Source organism: Ambystoma mexicanum, chromosome 3q (assembly GCF_040938575.1).
Source record: "Ambystoma mexicanum isolate Mex_15411 chromosome 3q, UKY_AmexF1_1, whole genome shotgun sequence".
In the NCBI taxonomy this organism is placed as follows: Eukaryota; Metazoa; Chordata; class Amphibia; order Caudata; family Ambystomatidae; genus Ambystoma; species Ambystoma mexicanum.
Genome location: NC_090926.1, coordinates 751070842 through 751098619, shown reverse-complemented (window position 1 = coordinate 751098619; position 27778 = coordinate 751070842). Strand labels below are relative to the sequence as shown.

Here is a 27778-nt window from a genome sequence, read left to right as displayed (position 1 = left end):
GATGGGCGGTATTTCCTTGACGACGACTTGTTAACCGCCGGAATAGACTCCGGGGCATTCCAAGTAGCAGCGACCCTCTTTTGCAGAGCCACATGAAATGGCAACACCCAGTCAGTGGAGGGACCCTGATCCAAGATGTCAGTAAAGTCAATCTTATCATAAGCAACCGGAGGCCTGGACCAACCCAGGTAATCAACTACCTTCAACATCAGCCTCCGATTGGAAGATTCGGCATGATCACCAGGCTCGTGCTTCCCAAACTCCATCTCAGGAGACGTGTCTAGGCCACTGGCATCATGCAAGGATTGACACAGATCCTCAATCAGACTTTCCTCAGAAATTAAACATTCCGGAGCCCCAGGTATCCCATAAGGAAGACCAAAGGGCACATCCTCCTCCTCAGACCCCTCTTCAAAAATATTCTGGAGAGACGGAATGAACTCCTTCCTAGGGAGAGGAGTACACCTCTTATCAGGGGCAGGCTTCTCAGATTTAGACGTAGCCTTCCTTGGAGGTGCAACAGCCACAGGGTGTTCCACCGGTAAATTCTGCCCAATAGGCGCCGATGGCGTCGAAAGCTCAGACAATGTCAACAAAGGTTTTAAAGGTCTGACCGGGGGTAAGGACCAGCGCTGATGGCATCGACACCTTCAACAACTTCACAGGCTTTGACGGTTTAGTGTGAGAAGACCGCGACCTGGAACGTCTCTGGCGATCCCATGATGCCTTGTCCGAACGAGACCTCGAAGGCTCCCGATGGTTATCGCGCGACTACCCGGGCCCAAGAGCACATGAGCATCAGACCGAGACTGTTCCTTGCCGGCTTCAACTGAAGGCGCGGACGGAACTGTGCCGTGAGATTGAACATTTGCTCCCAAAAAGACTCCCATTCCTCGGGGGTAGAGGATTTAGTGGGGCATGACATTTTCTTCGGCTAGTCGTCTTCCGACGGGGAAGGCGACCGCTTCCGGGTCTGCCTAGACGAAGAGTGGCGCAAACCCCTCCTGGACGTCTTCCGACGAGGAGACTCCCTCAACTCGTCGGTCGACACACCAGCAGATTTGGATTTACGGGGCTTGGAAACACGGCCTACCTTCAATTTCCCCTTACGCTCTTCTTCGAGCAGTCGTCTGTGGCATGGTCCTCACCGAAGTACCACAAGCAGATACAATGCAGGTCCCTGATGGACATCTTGGACCCGCAGTCCTGACTCTTCTTGAAGCCAGAACCGCAGGGTCGTCGGGGTGGAAGAAGACGACATAATCGCACGATACGAAGGAAGACACGAGGCGCACTGAGTTCTTAGAGCAAACACGTTTGCAGAAAAAACAGAACTGAAGCTACGGGCGCCGTACGTGCTACTTATAACATCCAATGACGTCACCCTCGACGGAGGCCCTCGAGGGACAGAACCGATGCCGGCGAAGCAAGGACGCCCTCTGACAAAAATAATTCGAAAGCAGCACAGTTTTGGACATTACATGTCACATATGAGGAATACGTTGGAGGACACAATCTATTTAAAAAAGGGGATAACCCCTCCAGCACTCTATGGTAAAATAGTGTGTGCTGGGTCTAGAAAGTCAATTTCACTATACTGCTCTTGGAAACAGTAGTTTCACCAGGAGAAGGTATTTAAAACTTTGGGAAATCTAAGACTTCCCTGTGCCACTTGACTGAAGGTGTTGTGTGACACAATGTAACGATGATGACTATGGAGTTTGTCAGACTCCAAAGTCAGAAGAAACATAGAAATTAAATCACATTAAAATTACATGAGAGATAAAGTCCTAAAGTCCAGCAAAAAGAGCTGGGGGTCTCTAAGGTAGAAGGGAATTAACACATTTCTGAGAATTTTCCCTAACGGGTCTTTATGAACACACCACTCGCACAAGAAACACAGGTGGGTAATGTAATAAACATATCACAGATCTGTACATTCACCCTTGGAAATAAGATTGCATATGCATTAATTACCAGTATTCAACAGGTAATTAAATCAGATGCAGGAACAACAGTTACAATAGTTCTAATAAGCACAAACCCAGTTCCTTCTGTCTAAGATGTATGGGGTCTTGTGCCCAAAAAGGCATACGTTCCAACTGTGGTTTCTTCAAGGGAGGTATTTCAGAACTGATGCCGTGGCCTGTGGTACAGCTTTAAAAGTTCTTTACATTAAGGTAAGCAATAACATCAAGTCAGGCAAGTACCCCACTCTATCCTATTCCCAAGATACGTCCTAGGAAAGGATCCTTAGCCCAGGTTCTACGACCAAGGGCCAGGTTAAAGGGAGATGAGGGACAAGGGCTCTACACCCAATGGTACCCTATGGGAGATGGGCGGTGGATAGAAACAGTTATGTTCACTTACTCCCAGACTCCCATTCTTCATGGTAAGACTACAGGTCTTTGAGAATTTGCTGGGCACACAATCGTCTGTCCTTGGTTCGGGTGAGGGAAACCAAGGGGTCCCAGGTGCAGAGGTCACTTTTGGTGTCAGGAGCTAGTCCCAGTTCTCACCAGACAGTTCCAGATAACCTCTTGAAGAAGACCCCTCCAAAGGAAGAAAAGATGCAGACTTCGGCAGTGCAGACCCTTCAGGACGCCTCACGGGATGGCAGAGAGATTGTTTCTGTGGAGGTCACCACAGTCAGGCGGCGACAGGAGATCTTCCCACAGTGAACACAGAAGGAGCCCTAGCACAGCTTCCCTTGTCGCGAGATGCAAGGGGAGCCAACTTATTCCATAGATCTTGCAAGTTGCAAGGCTCTGCTCGGAAAGATGGCTGCAGCAAGTTAGCCCAATAAGGAGCTGGTCAGTCCTCACTGTAGCCATTGACGGGACACTTCTGAAGGCTTCCAAGGCACAGATCCTCAAGCAGGGTTCGAGACTGGTGGTTGCTCCCACTGGTCCAAGGACAAAAGGTCTTCTGAGATGAGAGGAGCAGGACTTCTCCAGGCCAATCACGATGACGATGCTCGTCAGCTGAGAAGGTCGTCCTCGGGTCATGAGCATGCAGCTCTTCTTCGTAGAGGACAATGATCTGTTGAATAGCTACAGCAGCCCTCCTTTTATCAAAGATTCAGGATGGGAGCCCACCAATGGTAAGGATCTGCATCATTCAAACAGCCTAGGGTTGTCCAATCCTGGACAACCACTGGTCATCACATTCGTACAGCAAGAGACTTTCAGGCACCAGAGGATGTTGACTGTACCCGGACAGTCCCAGTCTCCTCCTCTGGCTGCCACACAAAGACAACTTACAAGAGAAAGCAGCAACTTTAATCGTAAAAGGAGTTAACATATTTGGCATTTCCAGCCCTGGGATGGCAGGAAAAAGGCCAAAGGACAAAATGGCCAAAGAACTAGCAAAAACATTGTGGCACGGGAGCCACCATTCATGGTAAATGCAAAGGTGCATGAGAAAAACATCACAAAAACTAAAAAATAATAAAATAAGAAAATCACACAGCTGCCACCAGCACATTTTAGGCACATTATTAAAGTAACCAATACGCCATCAAGTACAATGTTAGAAGAATACAAAGTATCCCAACTGCACTTCACTGTAAGGTGATATGTGTAATTCTAAAAAGGAACAAGTTACTTACCTGTAACTATTGTTCTCCATGGGTCTGGCATGGATTCATATGCTCATGAGTATTCCCCGTTGTCAGGCCGGGAATACTCAGTAAAAGAAAACACAGTTTCACTTACACTTACCAACTGTATTTCTCCTCTAAACTAATCACTGAGCTCCGGGTCATACTGTCCCCAGCCAATGACTGCCCACTCACTAAGCAACTCCTCTGGCAGCCATCTTCAGATTTGGTAAGCGTGTAAAGTAGCAGTATGACTAAGAAGAGCCGCAGAGAGGACGGCAGGAGGGTTTGCATGTGAATCCATGCCAGACCAATGCTGGAGAAGAACAAGTTACTTCTTACTGGTAACGTTCTTTTGATGGGATGTTCCTCCGACGTATTCCTTATCTTGATGTTCACTTCCAGCTTGCTGGCCTCGGAATTTTTTTTCAGTGGAGGGCGCTGCGTGTCGCCGTCCCTCGAGTTTGTGTCCCTCGACAGCCTCCGTATCGGCGCCGACGTCATCATATGTATAAATAGACTCGCGCAGCGTCCGTTGCTCAGTTCCGTTTTGAAGCTTAAATTAGCTGTGCATGAATTAGTTATTGACCTTGAAGGAGCGTAAGCTGCAACCACAAGGGAAGTTTTACTGAGGGGATGGATGGGAGGGGCGATAAGGAATACGTTGGAGTTATATCCCCATCGAAAGAACGTTACCAGGTAAGAAGTAACTTGTTCTTCGAAGGGATTGTGTCCTCAACGTATTCCTTATCTTGATAGACTCCCATAGCAATGGTGTGTAAACAGAGGTGGGAGTAAAATTGCCATATTCCCCTTTACGAATGAACAGAGTGTAACACAGCTTTGCCAAATCTAGTCTCTTGGCTAGAGGAGGAATCCAGATTGTAGAATTTTGTAAAGGTATGTGCGGACGACCATGTGGCAGCCGCACATATGTCTCAAATCGGTACCCCTCTTTGGAGGGCCAAAGAGGCTGCGATACCCCTGGATGAATGAGCCCTAAGATTTTGAGGGGGCTCTTTCCCTGCCAGTTTGTAACATTCTAGGATGGCTAAAATAATCCATCTGGAAATGGTCTGTTTTGTGATTGGCAATCCTAATGTATGCCCTGTGTAACCTATGACCAGTTGGTCTGCTTGCCTAATCTTAGCAAGTCTGCTGATATAAAAACTCAAGGCTCGCCTTGGATCCAGCCTATGTAGCCTCTCTTCCTCTTTCCCTGGATGGGGAGGAGGATAGAAAGAGGGTAAGGTTATCTTCTGAGTGATGTGGAATTCAGAAACCACGTTTGGGAGGAAATTAGGCTTCACTTGTAGGACAACTTTGTCTTTGTGAAAAATTGTATGAGGGGGTTTACAAGATAGGGCTTGTAATTCGCTCACCATCCTGGCAGATGTCAAAGCCACTAATAAGAAGACAGTTTTAAGAGTGAGAAATCTTAACGAACAAGAGTGGACCGGTTCAAAAGGAGTACCCATCAGGAAATTTAAGACTAAATTTAAGTCCCATAAGGGAACTTGGGACGGTCTCGGGGGATAGACATTAGTTAACCCCTTCAGAAATTGTATTACTAAGGGTAATTTGAAACATGATGGCTCCTCTGCAGTGCGCTTGAAGATCGATAGCGCTGCGAGGTAGCCCTTGATCGTACCAACTTGAAGACCTGAATTTGGCAAATAGAGTAGAAAAGATAACACCATTGGTGTACCACAGGAAACAGGTTCAATATTCTTTTCTCTACATCAGCTGCAAAATTTGTTCCAACGGAAGCGGTATAAAGTCTTTGCTGCTGGCCTTCTGGCTGAAAGCACGTCATCTGGGAGGACCCAATCCTTGCATCTCAACCTTTCAGAAACCAAGCGTGAAGGTTGAGGGTTCTGATGTCTGGATGGAGAACCTGACCCCCCTTCTGTGAGAGAAGATCCTCCCTGTGTGGAAGACGAACCGGAGGGCAGATGGACATGTCCAGAAGGTCCGGGTACCACGTTCTCCTGGCCCAGTCTGGGGCAATTAGGATCATAGTCTTCCGGAATCTTCTCAACCTCCTGATCATCTGAGGAATGACAGGGACTGGAGGAAACACGTACAGAAGGGGAAACTCCAAGTCCACTACGAACGCGTCCCCTAGAGTGCCTCTTGGGGGAAATTCCCTTGAACAAAACTGATCGCACTTCCTGTTGATACTGGTGGCAAACAGATCCACTTGAGGGGTTCCCCAAAGGGCAAAGATCTCTTGAAGGACTTCCTGAGCTATCTCCCACTCGTGAGAGACTGCTCTGCCTGCTCAGAGCATCCGCTGTCAAGTTCTTCTCTCCGGCTAAGTGAACTGCCGATAGAGAGATTCCTTCTTGAATTGCCCAAAACCAGAGCTGCATCGCCTCTATGCACAGTGGCAGTAATCCTACGCCTCGTTTGGCCACTGTATTCTCCGTCATTATTAGGAAAAGTTTCCCTTATACAAATGGCAAAAAAGCCTTCAGCACTAGTCTGATAGCTCTCAGCTCCAACAGGTTGATATGCAGTCTGGACTTCAATGGAGACCAACGACCGCTGATGGTCAAGTCGTTGGCATGGGCTCCCCACCCCAAGAGTGAGGCATCCATGACTACTGTTATCCCCGGCCATGGTTGCCAAAACAGTTCTCCTCTCAAAATGTTCTCGCGACAGGCCCACCACTGAAGGTCTCGAGCCACTTTGTCCGGAACCTGAAGGAGATCTGTCATTTTTCCTGAGAATTGCATCCACTGAGTTCTTAGTGTCCACTGGAGAGATCTTGTTCTCAGGCGAGCCTCTGGCACAAGGAAGATGCAGGATGCCATGAGGCCTAGCAACCTCAAAAAGTCGAAGGCTGGGAGACGTTGGGCATTTTGAAACTTGGTGACCATCTGCAGAATATCTTGAGCCCTCACCTCTGGTGGCAAGGCTTTCCCCAGGGAATTGTCCAGGACCGCTCCGATGAACTGGAGTCTCTGTGATGGTATCATCTGTGACTTCTTTAAATTGAGGGAGAAGCCCAGTTTGTGAAGGAAGTGGCAGACATAATCCAGTTGGATTTGAGCTTGTTCCGAAGATACTGCTCTGATCAACCAATCGTCTAGGTAGGGGTAGACGTGGATCCCTTCCCTCCTTAGACCTGCAGCCACTACCGACATTAGCTTGGTGAACACCCTCGGGCGGAGGTCAGCCCAAATGGCAGAACTCGAAATTGATAACGAGAGTTGCCAATTACGAACCTCAGGTATTTCCTGTGTTTGAGATGGATAGGCACATGGAAATAAGTATCCTGAAAGTCTAGAGATACCAGCCAGTCCTGAAGCTGGAGGGCCTGAAGGATCTGAGAAAGAGTTACCATCTTGAACTTGTCCTTCCTGAGGAATTTGTTCAATTCTCGTAAGTCCAAGATGGGTCTCAGTCCTCCGGCGTCCTTCGGTATCAAGAAGTAGGGGGAATACCAACCCCTGTTCGTTTCCGCTACAGGTACTGGTTCTATGGCACCTTTCTCCAAGAGTTGTTCCCCGGTGGATGACTGAGGGATGCGTAGAAAAGGCAGGCAGTAACCTTGGGCAACTGTCTCCAATGCCCAAGCATCTGACGTAATAGCCCGCCATTCCGACAGATGTTGAGTTAACCTGCCCCCTACTGGTGTTTTGTGAGGAGAGTCCTCAGAGTGGTTTAGAGGCGGCTGATGCAGATGCCGAGGGTAAAGAGGCACCTGCTGCGGCTTTTGTACTTTTAACCCGTCCACCTCGGGTGAATTTCTTTTGGCCTCTTTGAGCCGGCTGCCTTTTCCGAATGCGGAATAAAAACGAAAGGACCTACCTCCCCAAGAGGTACCTGAGGGGTGATGGGGAGTTTGGCGGATTGCAGCTCCAAGGGATTTTGCTGCTGCCTTGGATGTCTAACTTCTCTAGGCTGTCATCAGCTTTTTTACCAAATAAAGAAGAGCCGTCAAAGGGCATATTCAAAAGTCTGGCCTGTACATCTGGAGCAAAACCAGACTTTCGCAACCACGCAAATCTGCGGTAGTACTTGCCGCCATGGCTCTGCTGATACGGTCAGCAGAATCAATGCCAGTTTGAAGGGATTCGCACATTGCGTCTTTACCATCTTTAATGATGTTTAGAAAAGCTTCCCTTTCTTCTCCTTCCGGAAGGCAGTCAGCCGCTGATAAAGCACATTCCCAAAGTGTATGGCTGAATCCTGCGAGCGTACAAGTACCATTAATGGATTTAAGTGCCATGCTACATGCAGAAAAGACCTTTTTTGACATAGTTCAAATCTCTTATCATCCCTGTCCTGTGGAACAGTAGGGTATGCAGATCTATTGTTTGATGAAGTTGCTGCTTGAACAACCATACTCTCTGGAGTTGGATGTTTGGACAAATATTCAGGGTCAGAAGCAGATAACAAAAAAATGATCTGCCAAATATAGGGTAACTGCCGGGATAACATCAGGAGTTTCCCAGTTGGTCGATATTTTCCTCTGTAATGCAGTATGAAATGGAACCACATGATCTTCCTGTGGGCCTTTAATTAAGATGTCTGTAAGATCATCTTGTTGAAAAGCAGGTGAAGGTGTAGACCAGCCCATGAATTCTATTATTCTGGCCATTAAAGTTCTATAAGGGTTCTCAGCATGTTCCCCTGGGTCTGGTTTGGCAAATTCTACTTCAGGGGAAGTATCTAACCCACTTGCATCATGCAAGGATTCTTGAAGGTCTTTAAACCTATTATCTTCAGAGATAAAGTCCTCTGGTACAGGTGTAGTAGTTCTCTGCAACCCAAAAGGTCTGTCCTGATCAGAATCCTCCCCTTCTTCATAAATAGAGGACAAGGCTCTAAAATAATCTGACCTTGGAAAGGGCTTAAAACCCATTTCTAAGGCAGAGGGGGCAAGGCTAGTAGTGACCGGTTGAGAAAACGTCGACGTTGTCGAAGCAGAAGTCAAAAGGCTTCGAAGAAACCAAAAAAGGAGTCGAACATGTATGCAGCGACCTCCAAGAACTCGAGAGGATCGGAATCCTACTCTGAGTCGTCGAGGTTATCTACGGCATTCGAGGTCATGGTAGAAGCCCTCGGTATGACTAATGACTGAAGTAGTGACAGTCGTAGGCTTATCTTTTATCGGCGTCGACATCGGTCGATTCGACTGACCTATGCGTCGATGGGCCCTTCGATAATGGCGTCAATGGCGCAGATTTATGAGTCGAAGGGGCCTTCGACGATGGCGTCGATGACGCAGTCTTACTGCCTTTGCTCGTGGGTTTGTGACGCTCTCGGGCAGTTTTTCGCCAGGTGCAACGACTCACAGCGTTTTTATTTTTCGGTTCCTTCACCCAGGGTATCACCTTTAGCCGTCTCCGAGGGGGTCGAGGCCTCTTTCTCGTAGACGCTAAGCATCTTCTTTCGGAATTCCTCCCACTTAGCTGGAGAGCTGTGTTTTGTGGGGCAGGTGACCCTTTCCGGGGAAACAGAGGAAGACGAATAAGAGGGTGATCTTTGACGTCTCTTTTTCGAATGTTTGTATCTCGAAGAGTGATGGGAACTGCTTCGAGATCTGGACCGAGAATGTTTCCTGTGACGGTGAGGAGACAAATGTCTCGACTCTACTGAGGAAACTTTCGAAGGAGTAGAAGTTTTAACTGTCTTGCCTCTTTCGAGCTTCCCCTTAGGCTCCTTCAAGGCTTTCGCCGTCCTGGACATGCAGTCCTCGCATTCTGAACAATGGTGCTCCGATCCCAGGCACCACAAACAGATTCTGTGAGGATCCGTCAACGACATTTCTTTCCACATCTCAACACTTTTTGAAGCCGGACCGTGGGGTCAACGGTTCAGATGAGGAAGCCATCGAAAAGAGTACGATATACTCGAGGAATAAGTAGGATATACTTGAATAACAAACTGAGCAACACGATTCCGAGGCCCATGACCCGCAGAAAAACGGAACTGAGCAACGGATGCTGCGCGAGTCTATTTATGCACATGATGACGTTGGCGTTGATACGGAGGCTGTCGAGGGACACCAACTTGAGGGACGTCGACGCGCAGCGCCCTCTACTGAAAAAAAATTCTGAGGCCAGCAAGCTGGAAGTGAATATCAAGATAAGGAATACGTTGGAGGACACAATCCCTTCGAACAATAGTTACAGATAAGTAACTTGTTCCTTTCTCCAGCATGGGGTCTGGCATGGACTCACATGTTCATGAATAAAGAATACATAGCAGTACAACATTACACAACCACGGGAGGTGGCATGGCTCAACAGAAGCAAAACAAAAGAGTTGATGGCTGGAAGGTTTAGAATAAATCTTGACCTCTGGCATTGCTCTGGGCAACCCTCCAGACCATCGTTCTTCGCCTGCTAAGCCATTACAAAAGGGGAAAAACCATATGCAAATCAGGCTTGGTCCCACCCCCAAAGGGGTAGTCCAGCCCGAACTGCTAGGTCACATCCCTTTTGCACGAGACCACAAGCGTCCCCAGACATGTTTCAGCCTTGTTGGGCGTCATCAGTGAGGAGTAGCTTGGGTCTCTAGGCCCAGCAGGCAAGGGACCCACGTCTGGGCATACCCTTCCCACTCGGGGTGACAATAGCAAAACAAAAGAGTTGATGGCTGGAAGGTTTAGAATAAATCTTGACCTCTGGCATTGCTCTGGGCAACCCTCCAGACCATCGTTCTTCGCCTGCTAAGCCATTACAAAAGGGGAAAAACCATATGCAAATCAGGCTTGGTCCCACCCCCAAAGGGGTAGTCCAGCCCGAACTGCTAGGTCACATCCCTTTTGCACGAGACCACAAGCGTCCCCAGACATGTTTCAGCCTTGTTGGGCGTCATCAGTGAGGAGTAGCTTGGGTCTCTAGGCTCTGGAACAGGCTCACGTTCAAGCAAACAGGTTGTGCAGCACTGCTTGGCCGACACTGGACTCCTCTCTGGAATCCCAATTGACGCAGCAGAATCTTTTGAATGTAGCAGACCTGCAGATGTCCAGCAGAGGCACACCAGACAGGAACGCTGTTGTCGCATTGATCAATCTGGTGGAATGGGCTCTCGGGTGGCCGGGTAGTGGTCAGTATTCTAACAGATGACGGTGTGTGAGACAGCTGGAGAGCCACCTGGATATGGAAGCCTTGAACAAGGCCTTTCCATGGTTCACAGGACCAAAGTTGACAAACAGTTGAGACGTCTTCCGGAAACTCTTTGTGCATGCTACATAGAACTTCAAAGCAAGAGCCACATCCAGCTTATGCCAAGCCCTTCCAGCTGGTGACTAAGGTTTCAGAAAGAACACCAGCAACACCAAAGGCTTGTTGAGGTGGAATTCTGATGGAACCTTTGGCATGAAGGAGGGGTGCATCCATTTGCAGGATAGGGCCTGGATCGCACCAATCATCCTGGCAGAGGTGATGGTCATGAGGAAAGCCGTCTTCCATAAGAGGCACTTGAGAGGGGCCTGACGCATAGGCTTAAAGGGGGCCTCCATGAGCCTCGTCACAACCCGTTCCCACGCCGGGGCAGGCGCGTTCACCGGAGGGAACGATCAAAACAGTCCTTTGAGGAACTCCTTGAGGAGACAGTGGGACCAAAGAGAAGACGGTCGTGGAGACCTGGTGTAGCGGGAGATAGCCGCCAGATGCACCTGGATAGAAGCGTGGGCCAGCCCCACCTTGGACAAGGACAATAATTATAGAAGAATCTGCGGGGCTGTGACCCTCAGAGGCTTGATCTTCGGCATCCGGCACCACATTCGAAATGCTTTCACTTGTGCCAGTAGCACTTAACAGTCGACGACGCTCTGGCCTTGTCAAGGACCTCCCTGCAGTCCACTGGCAACTCGTACCCACTGAACTCCAATGCTGCAGGAGCCAAGCCTTGAGGTTCAGTGACCCTGGGTCGTGAGGTCCTTCTCTGGTGAGCAGATCCACGACCACTGGTAGCTTGACTGGTGGTGACGTCGACAGGCTGAGAAAGTCCGGGTACCAAATCTGCTTCGGCCATGCCGGGGCGATGAGGATCATCTTATACCAGCACAGTTTGAGTCGATTGATGACTAGCAGCAGGAGGGGCAACGGAGCGGAGGAAGGGCGTACAGGAACAGGCCTTCCGACGGGAAGGAGAAAGCGTCCCCCATGCTCTTCAGCTGGTGGAACCTGCTGGCGAACCACAGGCATTTTGAGTTTGGCGCCGTCGCAAACAGGTCGATCCGGGGCCTGCCCCACTTGAGGAAGAGACTGTCCACTTGATCCTGACGAAGCTCCCACTCGTGGCAAGAGTGTAGTTCCATGCTGAGGGAGTCGGCGATGGTGTTCTTGGCTCCCGCCAGGTGAAAAGGAACGATGAACATCCCCTGGGCGATGGCCCAGTGCCACTAATCCTGCACCTCTCTGGAGAGTGCTGGGAACCTGGTGCCCACCTGTTTCCGGATGTAGAAAATTGTGATGGTATTGTCCGTGAAGACCCTCACCACCTTGTCCTTGAGGGACGGGAGGAACGACTTGAGGGCCCCGAACACTGCCCGCAGCTCCACCACATTGATGTGGAGGTCCCTCTCCTCTGATAGCCACAGGCCTCAGACGTGGAGACATCTTGTGTGAGCTCACCAGCCCCCCAGGGAAGCATCCGTTGTGACAGTATCCTGATAAGGAGGGTTCTGAAAATCCATGCCCCCAGCAATGTTGGAGCACACGCCCCACCACTTTATCGCTCGATAGAACTCCTAGTCGAGGACAATCTTGTCAGCGAAGCTTCTTGACACCTGGATCCAACAAGCATCCAGGAACTCCTGGAGAGGTCGCATCCACAACCTGCAGAGTCTGATCAGGTGGATACACGACAATATCATGCCGAGCAGCGACTTGATGGTTCTCACCGTGGCCATCTTCAGTGCTAACAGCTGTCGCACCTTGTCTGTCTTCCGAGGGAGCCGCCAGGCAGGAGACCGTGTTGAGCCCAGGAACAGAGCATCTTGCGATGGAATCAAGCAGGACTTCGGATAGTTTATGGAGAACCCCCAGGTCAGTCAGCAGCCGGACGGTCCTCTCCATGTGGTCGAAGGCGATCTCCCTTGACCTGGCGCAGATGGGCCAGTCTTAAGGGTATGGGTACACATGTATTTCTTGCAAGCACAGAAGTGCCGCCATTGGTGCCAGGCACTTCGTAAAGACTCTGGGTTGCCGACTTCAGTCCGATGGGAAGGGCCTTGAACTGGTAGTGCTTCCCTTGCATGATGAAGCACAGGAGCAATGTTTTTCGTGAATGGGGACGTGGAAGTACACGTCCTCTAGATCCAGCGAGGACAGGCAGTCGCCCTCCTCCAGGTGGCCAAGCACATGCTGAAAGTGCCCATCCTGAATTTTTGGGACTTGATGTACTTGTTGAGTCGTCGTAGATCAAGAATGGGCCTTCAGCGCCCGGTCTTCTTTTTCACTAAAAAATATCTGGAGTAAACTCCGGAGCCGCACTGGAAGCAGCTCCCTTTTTTAACATGGCCCACACCTCCAGCCGCTGCTGAGGGATGGGTTATTCCTGCCGAGCCACCGTTCGTATCCACGGACACTTTCGCTGAAACTCCAGAGTGTGTCCGTGGGCGAGAGCATCCAGCACCCATCGATCAGTGGAGATGTTTTCCCACACAATGACGAAGTTTGCCAGCCGGCCTCCCACTGGGGTTCAGGGGTGGGGGACTGACGTCTTAGCCATTTCAATCCTGCTTGGAGGCCTGCGCACAGCCTTGGAAGCCTTGACGACGATGGTGGCCACCTCTGAAGGCCTTGGAACGACCCCTGTAAGCCTCCTGGGTCGTGGAATGGGAGGGTTGGCAGTACAAGGACGATCCTCCACCAAAACCTTTCGCTGATCTGGCCGACTTCCCTCCTGAGGAACGAAAGGACGGATGGTGCTGTTGAAGCTTGCCCAGGGCACGGGCTGTCTGTGTCGGCCACGATGGCCTGCAGTGATTTATCGACGGCCTTTCCAAAAGGATTGTCCCCGCCGAACGGCATGTCCAGGACCCTCGACTGAACTTCCTGCCTAAAGTTGGCGGCCTTCAACCAGCCACCTGAGGGATCTCTGGCACCTCGACCCGTTTGTCCTCCGGGAGGTATTCCAGTAGCGGGGCCATCTTGTATCATAACTCCCGGTCATACCTGGCCAGGATCGCTAAAGCGTTAGCCGCCTTGACCGCCGTAGCCACAGAGTAGATGACCTTTCTACCCACGGCATCCAACTTTTTCCCGTCGCTGTGTGGGGGATCGGAAGCTGAAGATGACAGGTTGGATGACTTCTTCCGTGCAGCTGCTGAGACCACCGAGTCTGGTGAGGGCTGCAACCACAGACACTTTGGTGCAGACTCTGGTACCCAGTATTTCTTCTCCAGCCTGTCTCGTTTCGCTGGGTCTGGGGCAGGGATTTTCAGCAGCACCAGGACCTCATCCCTTACGTCGTCCAGGAGGGGCACCACCAGAATGGTCTTTCTTTTCGCCTCCCGGCGTTGATGCAAAAAAAAAAAAGAAAAAAAAAAACGCCAGTCTTCTCAGGCGTGAGCTGGAAGAGCTGGAAGAGTTCCGATGCGTGGGTGAACATTGAGTGGAATTAACACACTTCGTCCAGGGGTGCCCTTGATGGTGGAATGATGTTGTCGGTGTCTCTGGCCATGTGTCCACCCTGTATCCCTAGGGGGGGGTGCATGTGGTGGGTGTTGAGGCGGCCTAGGATGCCGCTTCCTTTTCTTCGGCGGTGGTGGGCCCGGTGTCAACGTGGCCATTGGTGCCATCGGCATCCTCTGCTGTATCGCCGACCCAAGCATGTGGAGAGTCGAAAGAATGTCCTGAGACACAACTCTTGGAGGTGTCTGGGAGCAGGCTTGCTGGGCCCAGTGCCTATGTCGTCATCCCCACCAGCATCTTAGCCGTCAAGCCCTCTGGGGACTTCCTCCCCCTCAATGTCATCCCCAACGTCCTCCGGGACCGTGTGGACGAAAACCATGTCCTCTTCATCGAAAGAAGAAATATCCGTGCCCTGGAGCACTTGTGCCCCCTTTTTTGTGTCCTGAGGGTTCAGTCTTAGGCTTGGGGGCAGCATCCTCTTTTCCAGGGTCTTTTCCACTCGCTTAGCTGAAACCTCTCGCCTGGGAGGAAGAGCCACCCTGGCCGCCGTCGGGGCACCCTTGACCGGGTCAGTCCCGTTCGTCCTTCGGAAGGGCGGCTGCCACCAACTCGATAGTTGAGGACGATTTAGCCTGGATCACCTGGGTTCAGACACCTTACTCTGCGGCTTGGCCTTCTCTGGTTTCTCTACCCCCCCCACCCCCGCCCACCCTCCTGCACTTGCGCGTTTCTCAATTTCACTTGGCATAGTAAGATAGTTGTCTCTGTCCTCCATCTGTTCCTCGCCTCGTTGCGCCTTGAAACACTTGTGTATAGGCGCGTTACAAATATCATTTCATATATCATATACTTTTAGAATACAGTAGTAGACCCCGTCAGTCATGCAGTGAATCAGTTATGAAATCACATAATAAACCAACCCAGTTACAAGTAAATACCTTGCAACATTACTTTTTAGAACTGAGTTCAGAGCTAGTAAATCAACTCATACTTTCTGGAGGGGCCTTGAGCTACTCAATGATAAGTATGAACACTCAATAACTATTTTAGGATGCACTAAGCAATTCAAGGAAAGCAAAACTCTACTACACTTTAAGAAAGACACAATGTATTTCAAGGTAAGTAATTGACCCAATGACCATTTTGGAAATGCTCTGACCAATTTCAGGGGAGGCCAAACCCAGAATTACAAGTTTAAAAGAGCAGCAGCTATTCAAGGTAAGTAAAACCATATACTTTTAACAGTGGCTTCAATCAACTCATAGGACAAGTATTAACTTCCAGACTGTTTTCGGTCTGTATGAAGAAGAGCAGGGAAAGCAAAACCCAATGGTACACTTTAAGAATGACACAATGTTAATTCAAGGAAGGTAAACCCTATTGGCAAGCTTCTATCATTCAGTTACGCAATGATAAAACAGCACAACAATGTAAACACTTTCTAGAGGGGCAGAACTCAACTCAAAGGTAAGCATAAACCTAATGACACTTTGTAACTTCTTTTACAGAGATACAGTTCCACACTAACTTATTTAGCAAGTAAGTACTTTTACGCTGGTTATACTTTCAAGGCAGAATACAGTACGTCCCTTGTCTATTGCATGAGTCTCTCTCAGTGGCAGAAGGGGGACTCTAGTGGTCTATGTGGCAGCTGTAGGCAGGTTGAGATAGGGTTCAGTTGCAGGAAAGGCAACATTCCATAGATCTTATTAAAAAAGTAAGTATTAGCATCAGAGTTAGTTAAGTGTTCAGAGAAGGCTAACCTATATGTGGTCCAGCATTAGGCCTTGGCGAGTGGTATGGGCAAACTCCCAACCACACGAATCACCCACTCAGACTCACAGGATGCACACCAGATGTAACCTAAGTATTACCCAAGCCTACCCAGTACCTTAGGAGAAAAGAAAAGCTTCTGGGTGGATGCCTTCAGGATGCAGCAGCACAGGACCCAGTCCCTGGATTCATGAATAAACTGGACACTGGATGGGAGGTTGCAGCAGCAGTTGTCAGAGGAGGCTTCCAGCAAAGGTTTCTTCATGGCTTCTCGCAGCTCTGTGGATTTGGCGCCTTTTCACAGTAGGCATTTGAAGAACGAATATCGCTGGTTGGTTTCTCTTCACTCTCTAGGTGCTGCACTCTGGTGAGGGGACTTCAGGGATTCGAATCTGGTCTCTGGAGATCCAGCAGGAGTCCACCAAAGTTTTGGACGGATTCGGACTTTGGAAGACCATGCACTACACTCAGGCTCGGGGTCCCAGGGTATTGGCGGTTTGCAGCACAGCAAGGCCTAGGCATTTCATGTGATGGACCATGTTAGATAAGATTGTATGCAGTACCCTGTGGGAGACTGAACCAGCCTTGTCCTCTTGACAATAGTTAACCCAACCTTTGTTATAAGCATGTATTACACAAGTTACGACTCCATGGCTACCGCCATCGATACTATCGCCCCACTAAAACTGTGTAAAGGCAAACCCAGAGCTCACTTGAACTCCTGGTACACCCCTGAACTCAAAATACTGATGAAAAAGAAAGCTAAGCTTGAAATACTATGGAAAACTACACCTTTGGCTGAAAACAAAACCAATCTTACATCTATCTCCTCCCTATACAAAAAGGAGATAATTCGTAGCATGAAAGGAGCTTACGATGTTAGGATAAATCAGGCAGGATCCTGTACTAAATAACTATTCACTATCCTAAAGGAATTAGAAAATCCCAACCCACCCTTTGATACTTGCTCGAAAGACAAACCTTGGTGTACCAGTATCCAGAATGCCCTTGCCAACAAAATCACAGTGCTCCAAACCAAAATTGAGGTTAAACGACAACAACTTACCAGTAGCAAGCCCACTAGCCCAAGTACACCACCGCCCTCAGATACAAACTTATGCTTCATTTTCAAGGTAACTATACCAGAAGTCCAAAAAATCAAAACCTCTTTAAAAACCTCCAACTGCAAAGGGGATAACTGCCCCGCCCAGATTATAAAAGATGCAGCTAGAGAGCTCTCCCCTTCATCACTAAACTAATAAATCTCTCATTCTCCTCTAATTCTGTACCCAGCAATCTGAAACAATATTGGGTCCTCCGACTCCTAAAAAAAACAATCACTAGACCCAGCTATTGCCACTAATTACAGACCCATCACCACGGTTCCATTCTTGCTAAAAATTCTTGATGGAGTGGCCTACCTGCAAATTCAGGATTACCTAGAGACTAACCAACTGCTAGGAATATGTCAATCCAGCTTTCGACCTCAACACGGAACAGAAACTGCCCTCGTTGACCTCAAAAGTCAGATTGATGATATTAAAGATAAAGGTAACACCGCCATCCTACTCCTTCTAGACCTCTCAGCAGCCTTCGACCTGGTCGACCATAAAATTCTCTGCAACCACCTCTCGTCAGCTGCTCACTTCTCCTTCTCTGCTGTCATGTGGATACAATTATTCTTGGCTAATAGAACCATCAGGGTTTTTTAATCAATGGTGGCAGTAGACCCCATCCGTATCACCTGCAGTGTCCCACAAGGTCCCTGAGTCTCCCCCACTCTGTATAACATTCACAAAGCCCCTCTTTGACAAACTGGACCATCTGGGTGTCACCTACACCAATTACGCAGATGACACCCAGATACTCCTCACCATCTCAGGCAACTATAACACCGACGTCACCCGGATCAGTGAAATCTTCTCCATCATTCAGGCAGGGATGGCCACACACGGCCTCTGCCTGAATGATGAGAAAACTGAGCTTCTCCTTATCGGCTCACCTAATTACCTGCTGAAACTTAGCCCCAATTATAATAACATCATCATCGATGATAACAAAACTCCCCTTGTTAAAAATGTGAAAACCCTTGGTTTTTATCCCGACGCCAACACCAACCTATCCAAACAAGTCAATATGACTGCATCTGCCACTGCCTACACCGGCAAATTGATCAGGGCTTGCAGACCTTTCTTGTCCACTAATAGCGGCCTCATGCTGGCCAGGGCTCTAATACAGTCTAAACTGGATTATTGCAACAGCCTCTACCTAGGTGCTAACCAATCCATAATTAATAAACTACAGGTACTTCAAAACAACGCACTACGCGCAGCATTAAATATCCCTAGGCGAGAGCACATCACCACCACCAGAAAATTCTGCAAATGGCTCTCTATACAACAAAAAATCGACTTAAAAACCCTATGTCTCACATATAAAGCCCTTAACCATCTAGCCCCACCCTACCTCACCAACAAATTTACACTGAAATCGGCTACCAGAGTTACCAGATCTTCCAATACGCTATGCCTTACAGTGCCCAAATTCACCTTAAAAAGAGCCAGCGGATCCAACTTCACGGTTCTTGCCTCCCAACTTAGGAATTCCCTACCATTCAACATTAAATCGATTGAATCCTTTCAGTCTTTCAGGAAACGTGTTATTGGATGGTTACTGGAGAAAAATTAAACTTCTCCACCCTCTATCTCATATGCTTATTGCAAACTGTACATATTTCATAAATGTATATATGCAAACTGTATATACTATGCTGTAACCTGCCGAAGCGCCTTTTTACCTCTGGGTCTGGAGCGCTATACAAATAAATAAAACAAACAAGTTGATAGAGTGACTGAGCAGCCAGGCTTACCTCAAGAGGGGTCAATGTGAGCTGTAGGGTTACACGGAGATTCAAAGTGACAAGTATCCAAATAAACACTTGCACTCAAGGCTTCTAGATTAAACAATTATTTATTAATTTAACAGTCCGTTGAATATGCCTTCTTTAGAAGGTAGCAAATATATGTGACACAAAAATATACTTCAAAACTGCACACTCAGTTTCAATAAATCAGTAGATACCCATTTGGGATGGCACACAGACACTTCCTACACCACGAGGTGACTTAAATAACTAGGACACTGTGGACATTGATATATCACTGGTACATTTAGAGCAATACTGAGTTTAGAGCCAAAAGGAAAAGAGGAGGGAATAAAACAATGGTTAACAAATATTCTTCAGAAGGTAAGCACTTTTTGAACCCTCCAATGCAAAGTAAATTAACCCTTTCCTGGGGAATAGTTAAAGCACAAAGTCAGAGGGAAGAAGAGTCTTTCAGGGAGCCAGGCCAGCCAATGTTAATTGAGCAGAAGTGTAGGTTTGCTGAAGCACTTCTGGTAGGTAAGTAAAAGTCTTGCACCATGTTTTAGAAGTCTTTGTAGAAAATGAAATCACTGTAGGGCCACAAGCCGGGAGGCTTGTGAGGGGCAAAGATGCAAGCAACTCTGCAAACGCAACCAAAGACAAGTCTTAACTGAGAGCTAGCAAGGTTACACAACAAGAGGTAAGTTCCCTTAGATGTATAGTACCTTTGGTTTGAAGAAATTGGTTCCAGCTGGCTTGATGGACTCCGTCAAGCTAAATGAAATCTACCTAGAGATACAGGCCTGGATGGCCGCACACAGCCTATGCGTAAACGACAATAAGACGGAGCTACTGATTGTAGGCACCCAAGCTCATCTAAATAAACTTGAGCCCTGTTACCATTCTTTCAACATCGATGGTAATATAATCAAGGTCGCCAAAGAGGTCAAGACCCTTGGCTTCTATCTGGATTCCACCTTCTCCCTCAAAAAGCAAGTAAACTCCACAGCCTCCACCACAGCCTATACTAACAAACTAATTAATGCTTGCAGACCTTTCCTGTCCACAAACAGCCGCCTCGCCCTTGCCAGGGACCTGATTTTATCCAAATTGGATTATTACAACACCTTTTTAGGCTCCACCAACCACAACCCGAAGAGACTACAAGTGCTCCAGAATAATGCCCTGTGTTGCGTATTAAACATACCTCGCACCAATCACATCTCCACCATCAGACGAGACTCACAGTGGTTATCAGTTTGTGACAGAATCAAACTCCGTACACTTGTCATCACCCACAAATGTTTATCTCTGACAGCACCCCAATACCTGAGTGACAATTTTTCAAGACACACTTCTACCGGACCCACTAGTTCATCTTATCGACATTGCCTTAACATACCTAAATTCAACCTAAAAACAGCGGTGAATTGAGTTTCCCAGTGTTAGCTGCAAAATGTTGGAACGCTCTCCCAACAGACATCAGAGCCGAACCTTCCTTCTGGTCCTTTAGATCCAAAGTGAAGAACTTGCTCTTCACCCAGCAAGTTTAGCCACCCTGCCACCAACATGTTAATTTGCACTTGAGTTACCTACCCGGTCTTTCTCTTCCACTTTCATTACATCTATGACTTTCTTCTCCTTCTTCAGCCCAGGATGTATCTAGCGCTAGCCTAAAGTCTATCGCTTATCCCAAAATATGTGGTTCTACAGACATACAGACTACTATGCAACCTGGTCTGTATGCTTGCTTTTGATAATTCGACCACCTGTAACCAGGTCGACCTCTCCTATTTTGCTACTCTACCATAATGTATTGTCGACCACTTTGTAACCTGGTCATTACTGTCTTTGTGCTCTCTGCTCTGCATTTGCTGTACACTGTAACTGTAATTCAATGCTCTCAGCGCCCAGATACCTCAGGGTTAGGCTGTGCTATACAAATAATAAACTAAACTAAACTTCTGTTCCTGTGTAGGTCTACAGATATTGTAGTTCCTGGGCCTCAGTCATGGGGACAAGAGGCAGGACGTCTGGGGACTCCTGCACTACGAATTGAAGGTCAGCGGCAGCAATGGGCAAACTTCAGATGAGCAGCACTTCGTGGTTTGCGCTCCTTGCAGCTCTTGCAAACAGCACCACCGCGGTTCTCGGATACCTTTATGGATGTTCCTCGCATCTGGGGTCATCACTCTGTTGAGGTGGCTCAGGCTTGGCCAGTCCTGCTTCATGGGAGTCCGAAGGATCTTCCTGGAGCTCATGTCCGACTTAAAAATGAGACACTCGATTCAGGTGATCCTGGCAATTCGGTTCCTGCAGCAGCAATGGAAGTTCAGCCAGCTCCGAGAGGATGTCCAGACGAGTTCGCTTTGGAGTTGATTGGTCTCACCAACCCAAGGTGAGAAGCCGTCCGTTGCAGGGCTTCTCTAGTTGAGGCGAATTCGAGGCTTCAGCAATGCAGCAGGGCTTCACCGGGCAAACCAACGGTCCAGGAGTTGCAGCAAGCGTCTCTTCCATGTTCTTTTTCAGATTCCTTCGTCCAGTGGTCGACTCTGCTTTTCAAGAAAAAAGCCTTGCCTTTTTTGCAGGTTTCTCCCATTAATTCACAGCCTAGCTGTCACGCACACAGCAGGGTGGCTGTCCTCTAAGGACAGCCAGCCAATCACCTTTGAGTGCATTCCTGTAACCAAGAGGATTAAGCACAGGGCATTTTCGGACACCTCCCTCACTTCCTGCCCTGCCAGAAAAGCTGGAGCCAGTGACGGGCTTCACCAGTGAATCCCACCAAAGACAAAACAAACAAAGGGACCAAACCTGGTTTGGCGCACAAAGTAAATCTCAAGAAGAACCTTTCCAACAAGAAATGGCGAAAAAAGAAGACCGGGCCATTTTGAGAATATGGGCATCCATGGGTGTTTTACTGCAGTTGCAATTGCAGCCCGTGGTAAAAACACACAATGCTAGGAAAAAGTAAACCACTGCCACCAGCAATTAATTGTAGAAAGGGTAACATAAAAATGTTACATGAGAAACTAGATAAAGGGGGTAGATACTAAGTAACCCCTCAAACACCCTATTGTAAGATAGTGTGTGCTGGGTCTAGAAAGTTACAAAATGTAATTAAAGTCAATTTCACTTTACTGTTCTTGGAAACAGTAGTTTCACCAAAAGAAGGTATTTAAACCTTTGGAAAATTTAAGGGACTTCCCTGTGTCACTGCACCTAAGGTGCTGTGTGTCACAATGTAAAGATGATGCCTATGGAGATGGTCAGACTCCAAAGTCAAAAGAAACGAAGAGTCCAATCGCAGAAAAATACATGAGAGAGTGGGGAAAAGGTCCCCTCTCTCCAGGTTAGAAATGAGAAGTTCTAAAGTCCAGCAAAAAGAGCTGGACGTCTCGAAGGTAGAATGGAATTACCACATTTCTGAGAATTCTCCCTAACAGGCCAAAATGCAGGTCTTCTTGAGAGAAGAGGATCTCACCAGCCGCTGGGTAGGAATCGTTGCATTCGGGACCCCCAGATCAAACAGAAGGACGGGTTGCATCAGCCTGCGGTTACACAGCAAGCTCTCTGGTCGCTGCAAATCGTCTTTCTTCATGTTCTTCTTCGGATTCGGCTCCAGTGGTCGACTGCCAGCAGCTTCCAGGATCAGAGTATTTGACAGGAACTACAGCAAACCTTCTGCAAACAATCCCTGCAGTTTACAGAAGGGGGCGGTCTGGCTGTCCGATTAGAACTGCCAGTCCCCCACTGGAAGTTGGTTCGTTTCAGGCATGGTGGAAGACCAAGGGCTGCAGTGTTTTGGACTCCTCCCTCGCTTCCTGCCTTCTCAAGACACTCTGAAGCCTAGGTGGGTAATACAAAGGATTTCAGCAGAAGACCAAACTTCCACGGAGGATGTTCTCGCTTAGAATGGCAGGGGGAGGCCTCAAACAACAAGCACATGAGAAATGGCAGATTAAGAAGGAGCCCACCATTCTAGCAGAATGGCGGCCCTTCTGTGCATTACTGAGGTGGTTTTGACAGCCTGCGAGTAATAGTGACTAAAAGTCATCAAAGTAGTTACACTGCCACCAGCCATTCAAGGAAACTTGCAATTGTAACTAACATTTTACCAGGTAATTAAGAAAGGGGATACACTGTATCCCTCCATTACTCCACATAGGGTGGGGTGTGCTGGCTTACTATATAAAATGTAGAGGGGATGCAAATCCCTCTTTACCCCTTGGGAACAGTAGTTCACCCAAGTACAACAAAGAGAAATTAATAGGGAAGCCAAAAGGGGCAACCCAGCGTAAGCCCAAAAGTTGTAGGAAACTATAACGCCAATCATACACTATGAAGAGACATAAAAAGGTCACCCATATAAAGAGCAAAAGACTAGGTGAGAGGGGAAAAAGATTGCCCTTCACCTAGGGACCACAGAAAATAATCACCAAGTCCAAGCAAAAAGGTTCTGGGGTCGACACAGGTCAGGAAGATTTATCACAAATATGAAAATCTTACCTAACTAATACTACCACATGAGGTAAAACAATTCGATACTGAAATGAGAATAAAAGCAGGCGCCTGGAAGGGGCCTAGCCAGGCACAGCCTTTTACAAATGGCAGAAACACTTTGGCATTGGCGAGAATCTTTCAAGCACCCACATACTATTCGATGTTGCCCTCACATGTGAATATTCCTGCAAAGGATGCACTCTATCTCAATAGAGTAAAATACAACAGAAAAGATTACTCTTTCATATTAAGATGATCAATTCAGATTTTAGATTCATCAACATACAAATTGTTATGTAATTTACTGTATTTTGACTGCAACCTGTTAAACCGTGTGAATTCAAGTGTAACATGTAAACTTGCGCCCAGATACCTTTGGGTGGGGAGCACTATATAAATAAACAATCGATCAACTCCGGACTACCATCCCAACCCAGATGTCTGTGCAGAACTGGACCACTTAAGATCATAATCGTTCTACACATGGTCTGGGGGTTCGCTGTCTAGATCAGATTGCAAACCACGACTGCTTCCTAGAGAGGCTCTAAGCACTGCAGGACAATGAGCTACTTGACTAGTGGTGGACCGCTTGTTATGTTCACACAGTTCAAGTTACCTGTAGGATGATGTCATACAGACGGATGAGATCCTGTGGTCGCGTGGCACGTCTGTTATCATCCTCAGACTGTGGTTGCTGCAGCAAGGCCTTCTGCAGAGCCTTGGCCATGCTCTCATTGCGTTTGATAGCAGTTGAGAGTTTGATGAAGGTCAGGTAGCTGAAAAGCAAATTTAGATGGAAGTTTACAAAAATGTATCTCAATCCTCAGATAATCAATCAGTGTGAGGTTACCCAGCTGATTGACCACGGGGTGGGAATAGTACCAACATATAGTAGTGACCTTTGTGTAATAAGAACAAGTTACTCTCTTACCTGGTAACATTCTTTCGATGGGATGGTCCGACGACGTATTCCATATCTATGACAGTAATCACCACAGGTGTGCTGCTTCGGAAAATATTCGGCGTCTGCGTCGATGAAGTTGATACGCCGCCCTCGAGGACCTCCTCCGACGGCCGACGTCACTGGATGTTATGAGTAGGATGCACGACGCCCGTACCCTCAGTTGTAGTTTTTTCCCCAGAACGTGTGGCACCAGTCTTCTGCCAGTCTGACACACAAAGCCTTGCGGAAACGTAAGCTGCAATCGCATAAGAAATTCTGAAGCGGGGAAGGCAGGGAGGGAGCGATATGGAATAAGTCGTCGAACCATCCCATCGAAAGAACGTTACCAGGTAAGAGAGTAACTTGTTCTTCGAGGGGATTGGGTCCTCCGATGTATTCCATATCTATGACAGACTCCCAACGCAGTACCAATGCAAGGAGGTGGGAAAAGAATTTAGAAAACAGAAATTTAGAATGCCCAATCAAATTGCGGAGTAAAGGACCGCCTTGCCAAAGGCCAGATCCTGCCCCCGGATGGAATCGAGGGAGTAGTGACGTACAAAAGTATGTACCGAAGCCCAGGTGGCTGCATCACAGATGTTGCGAATAGGAATACCCCTCTGTAGGGCAGTAGAGGCAGCCATACCCCTGGTAGAATGGGCCCGTAAGCCAACCAGTGGGTCCTTACCCGCCAAGCGATAACACTCAGAGATAGCCAAAATAATCCAGCGAGACAAAGTCTGTTTCGTCACAGCTTGTCCCAAACGCTTTCCAGCGTAACCAATGAAGAGTTGATCATCCACTCTGACCCGGGACATGCGTGAAAAATAAAAGCTTAACGCTCTCCTAGGATCAAGCCTATGGAGCCTCTCCTCTTCCTTACCAGGATGTGGAGGAGGATGAAACGCCGGAAGAACAACCTTCTGGCCTAAATGAAATTCCGACACCACCTTCGGAAGAAAGGAAGGACGAACTCTAAGGACAACCCTGTCCTTATGAAACACAGTGAAGGATGGCTTAACTGAAAGTGCCTGTAACTCACTCAGCGAGCGGAAGTGACCGCAACCAAAAACACAGTTTTAAGAGTTAACAGTCACAAATGGCATGAATGCAAAGGCTCAAACGGAGCCCCCATCAGAAACTTGAGAACAAGGTTCAAATCCCAACTGGGCACCTGGAAAGGTGACAGAGGGAACACATTAGTGAGCCCTTTCAGAAACAGAGAAATTAAAGGAATTTTAAAATAGGAACACTCTTCAGACGAGCGCTTAAATATGGACAGCGCCGCCAGGTAACCTTTAACGGTACCCACTTGCAAGCCCCTGTGGGCCAAAGAAAGCAAAAAAGACAGAACCATGGGAATGTTGCATGAAAAAGGATCCACATTCTTAACCCTGCACCAGTCGCAGAACTTACGCCAATGGCAACGGTACAGGGACTTTATTGCTGGCCGTCTGGCCGAGAGCAACACCTCCATCACATCTTCAGGGAGGTCCCAATCCATATACCTCAACCTTTCAGAAACCAAGCGTGAAGGTTGAGGGATCTGACCTCTGGATGGAGAACCCGACCCCCCTCCCGTGAGAGCAGATCGTCTCGGTAGGGAAGACGACGTGGAGGGCAGATGGACAAGTCGAGAAGGTTCGGGTACCAGGTCCTCCGGGCCCACGCCTGAGCAATGAGGATCATCCGGGAACCGAACTTCCGTAACCTCCGCAGTACTTTCGGGATGACGGGGACTGGAGGAAACGCGTACAGCAGTGGGAATGACCACTCCACCACAAACGCGGCTCCTAAGGCTCCTTTTGGAGAAATAACCACGAGCAGAACCTCTCACACTTCCGGTTGACACTGGAGGCGAAGAGATCCACTTGAGGGGTCCCCCAAAGAGCAAAGATCTCCAGGAGAATCTCCTGAGCCAACTCCCACTCATGAGAGATCATGCTCTGCCTGCTCAGAGCGGCCGCCGTCTCGTTTTCGTCTCCGGCCAGATGAACTGCCGAGATCGAAACTTCCTGCTGGATTGCCCAGAACCAAAGCTGCATCGCCTCCCTGCACAGAAGAAGTGACCCTGCCCCCCACCTTTTGTTGAGGTAGTGCATGGCCACCGTGTTGCCCGTCAGGATCAGGACATTCTTCCCTCGCACAGTCGGCAGAAAAGCCTTCAGGGCTTGCCTGACGGCTCTCAGCTCCAACAGATTGATATTGAGTCTGGACTCCGACGGAGACCAACGACCGTTGACTGTCAACTCGTTGGCATGAGCTCCCCATCCCGTGAGGAATGCTTCCGTCACTATCGTCGCCTCCGGCCAGGGTAGCCAAAATGGAGCCCCATTCATCAGATTGCTTTCGACGGCCCACCACAGAAGGTCCTGGGCGACCGAGGACGGCACCTGGACAGGGTCCGACATCCTGCCAGAGGACTGAGACCACTGGAGCTTGAGTGCCCATTGCAAAGATCTCAACCTGGCCTCTGGCACCAGAAGAATGCAGGATGCCATGAGTCCGAGCAATGTCAAGAACTCGAGCGCTGGGAGACTCTGGGCAAGTTGAAACTTGTGCACCATCTGCTGAATGTGATGAGCCCTCACCTGTGGAGGAAAACACTGCCCCAGGGACGTGTCGAGCACTGCTCCGATGTACTGGAGCCTCTGAGTTGGTGTCAAATGGGACTTCTTTAAGTTGAGGGAGAAGCCCAGCTTGTGGAGGGAGTGGCAGGTGACGGAGAGATGATCCAGGACTTGCTCGGGAGAGCGCGCCCTGATCAACAAATCGTCCAGGTAGGGGTAGATGTGAATCCCCTCTTTCCTGAGGTGCGCTGCCACCACTACCATGAGCTTGGTGAAGACCCTCGGGGCGGAGGTCAATCCCAACGGCAGGACCCGAAACTGAAAGTGCGAGTCGCCAACCGCGAACCTCAGGTACTTCTTGTGCTTTGGATGCATCGGCACATGAAAATAAGCGTCCTTGAGGTCGAGAGACACCAACCAGTCCTGAAGTTGAAGGGCCTGGAGGACTTGAGAGAGAGTTTGTTCAAACCGCGCAAGTCCATGATGGGTCTCAATCCCCAGTCTTTCTTGGAAATCAAAAAATAAGGGGAATACCATCCCTTGTTCCTCTCCGCTACAGGGACCAGTTCTATGGCGCCTTTCTCCAGCAGGGATTGAATTACCTGCGCAAGGAGCGGATCCGGACTCTTCAAAGAGATTCCCCGGTGGATTGTCTTGAGGCCTCTGCCGGAAAGGCAGACAGTAGCCGTGGGTTATGATCTCCAGAACCCACACATCTGAAGTAATGGCGCGCCACTCTGCACTATGCTGCACCAGCCTTCCCCCAACCGGTGAACCATGGCACATGGCCTCATGATTGAGCTGAAGCGGCTGCGGCGTTGCCTGAGGGCAAAGAGGCAACAGCCTGAGCGGCCTTGGCACCTCGAGTACCGTGTTTTCCACCTCTGGCCCCTCTGACTGGCAGCTCCTCTCACTTTA

The 27778-nt window shown here is 48.7% G+C and overlaps 1 protein-coding gene across 1 annotated transcript in view; it reads right to left on the bottom strand.

Annotated features, from left to right (window-relative positions):
* SRP68 (signal recognition particle 68) overlaps positions 1-27778 on the bottom strand; it is a 405645-nt gene that overhangs the window by 99772 nt on the left and 278095 nt on the right. Inside the window, exon 11 of the mRNA XM_069654716.1 lies at positions 23964-24123. Within this exon, the coding sequence (XP_069510817.1) occupies positions 23964-24123 (160 nt within the window). The remainder of the gene's footprint in view (positions 1-23963; positions 24124-27778) is intronic.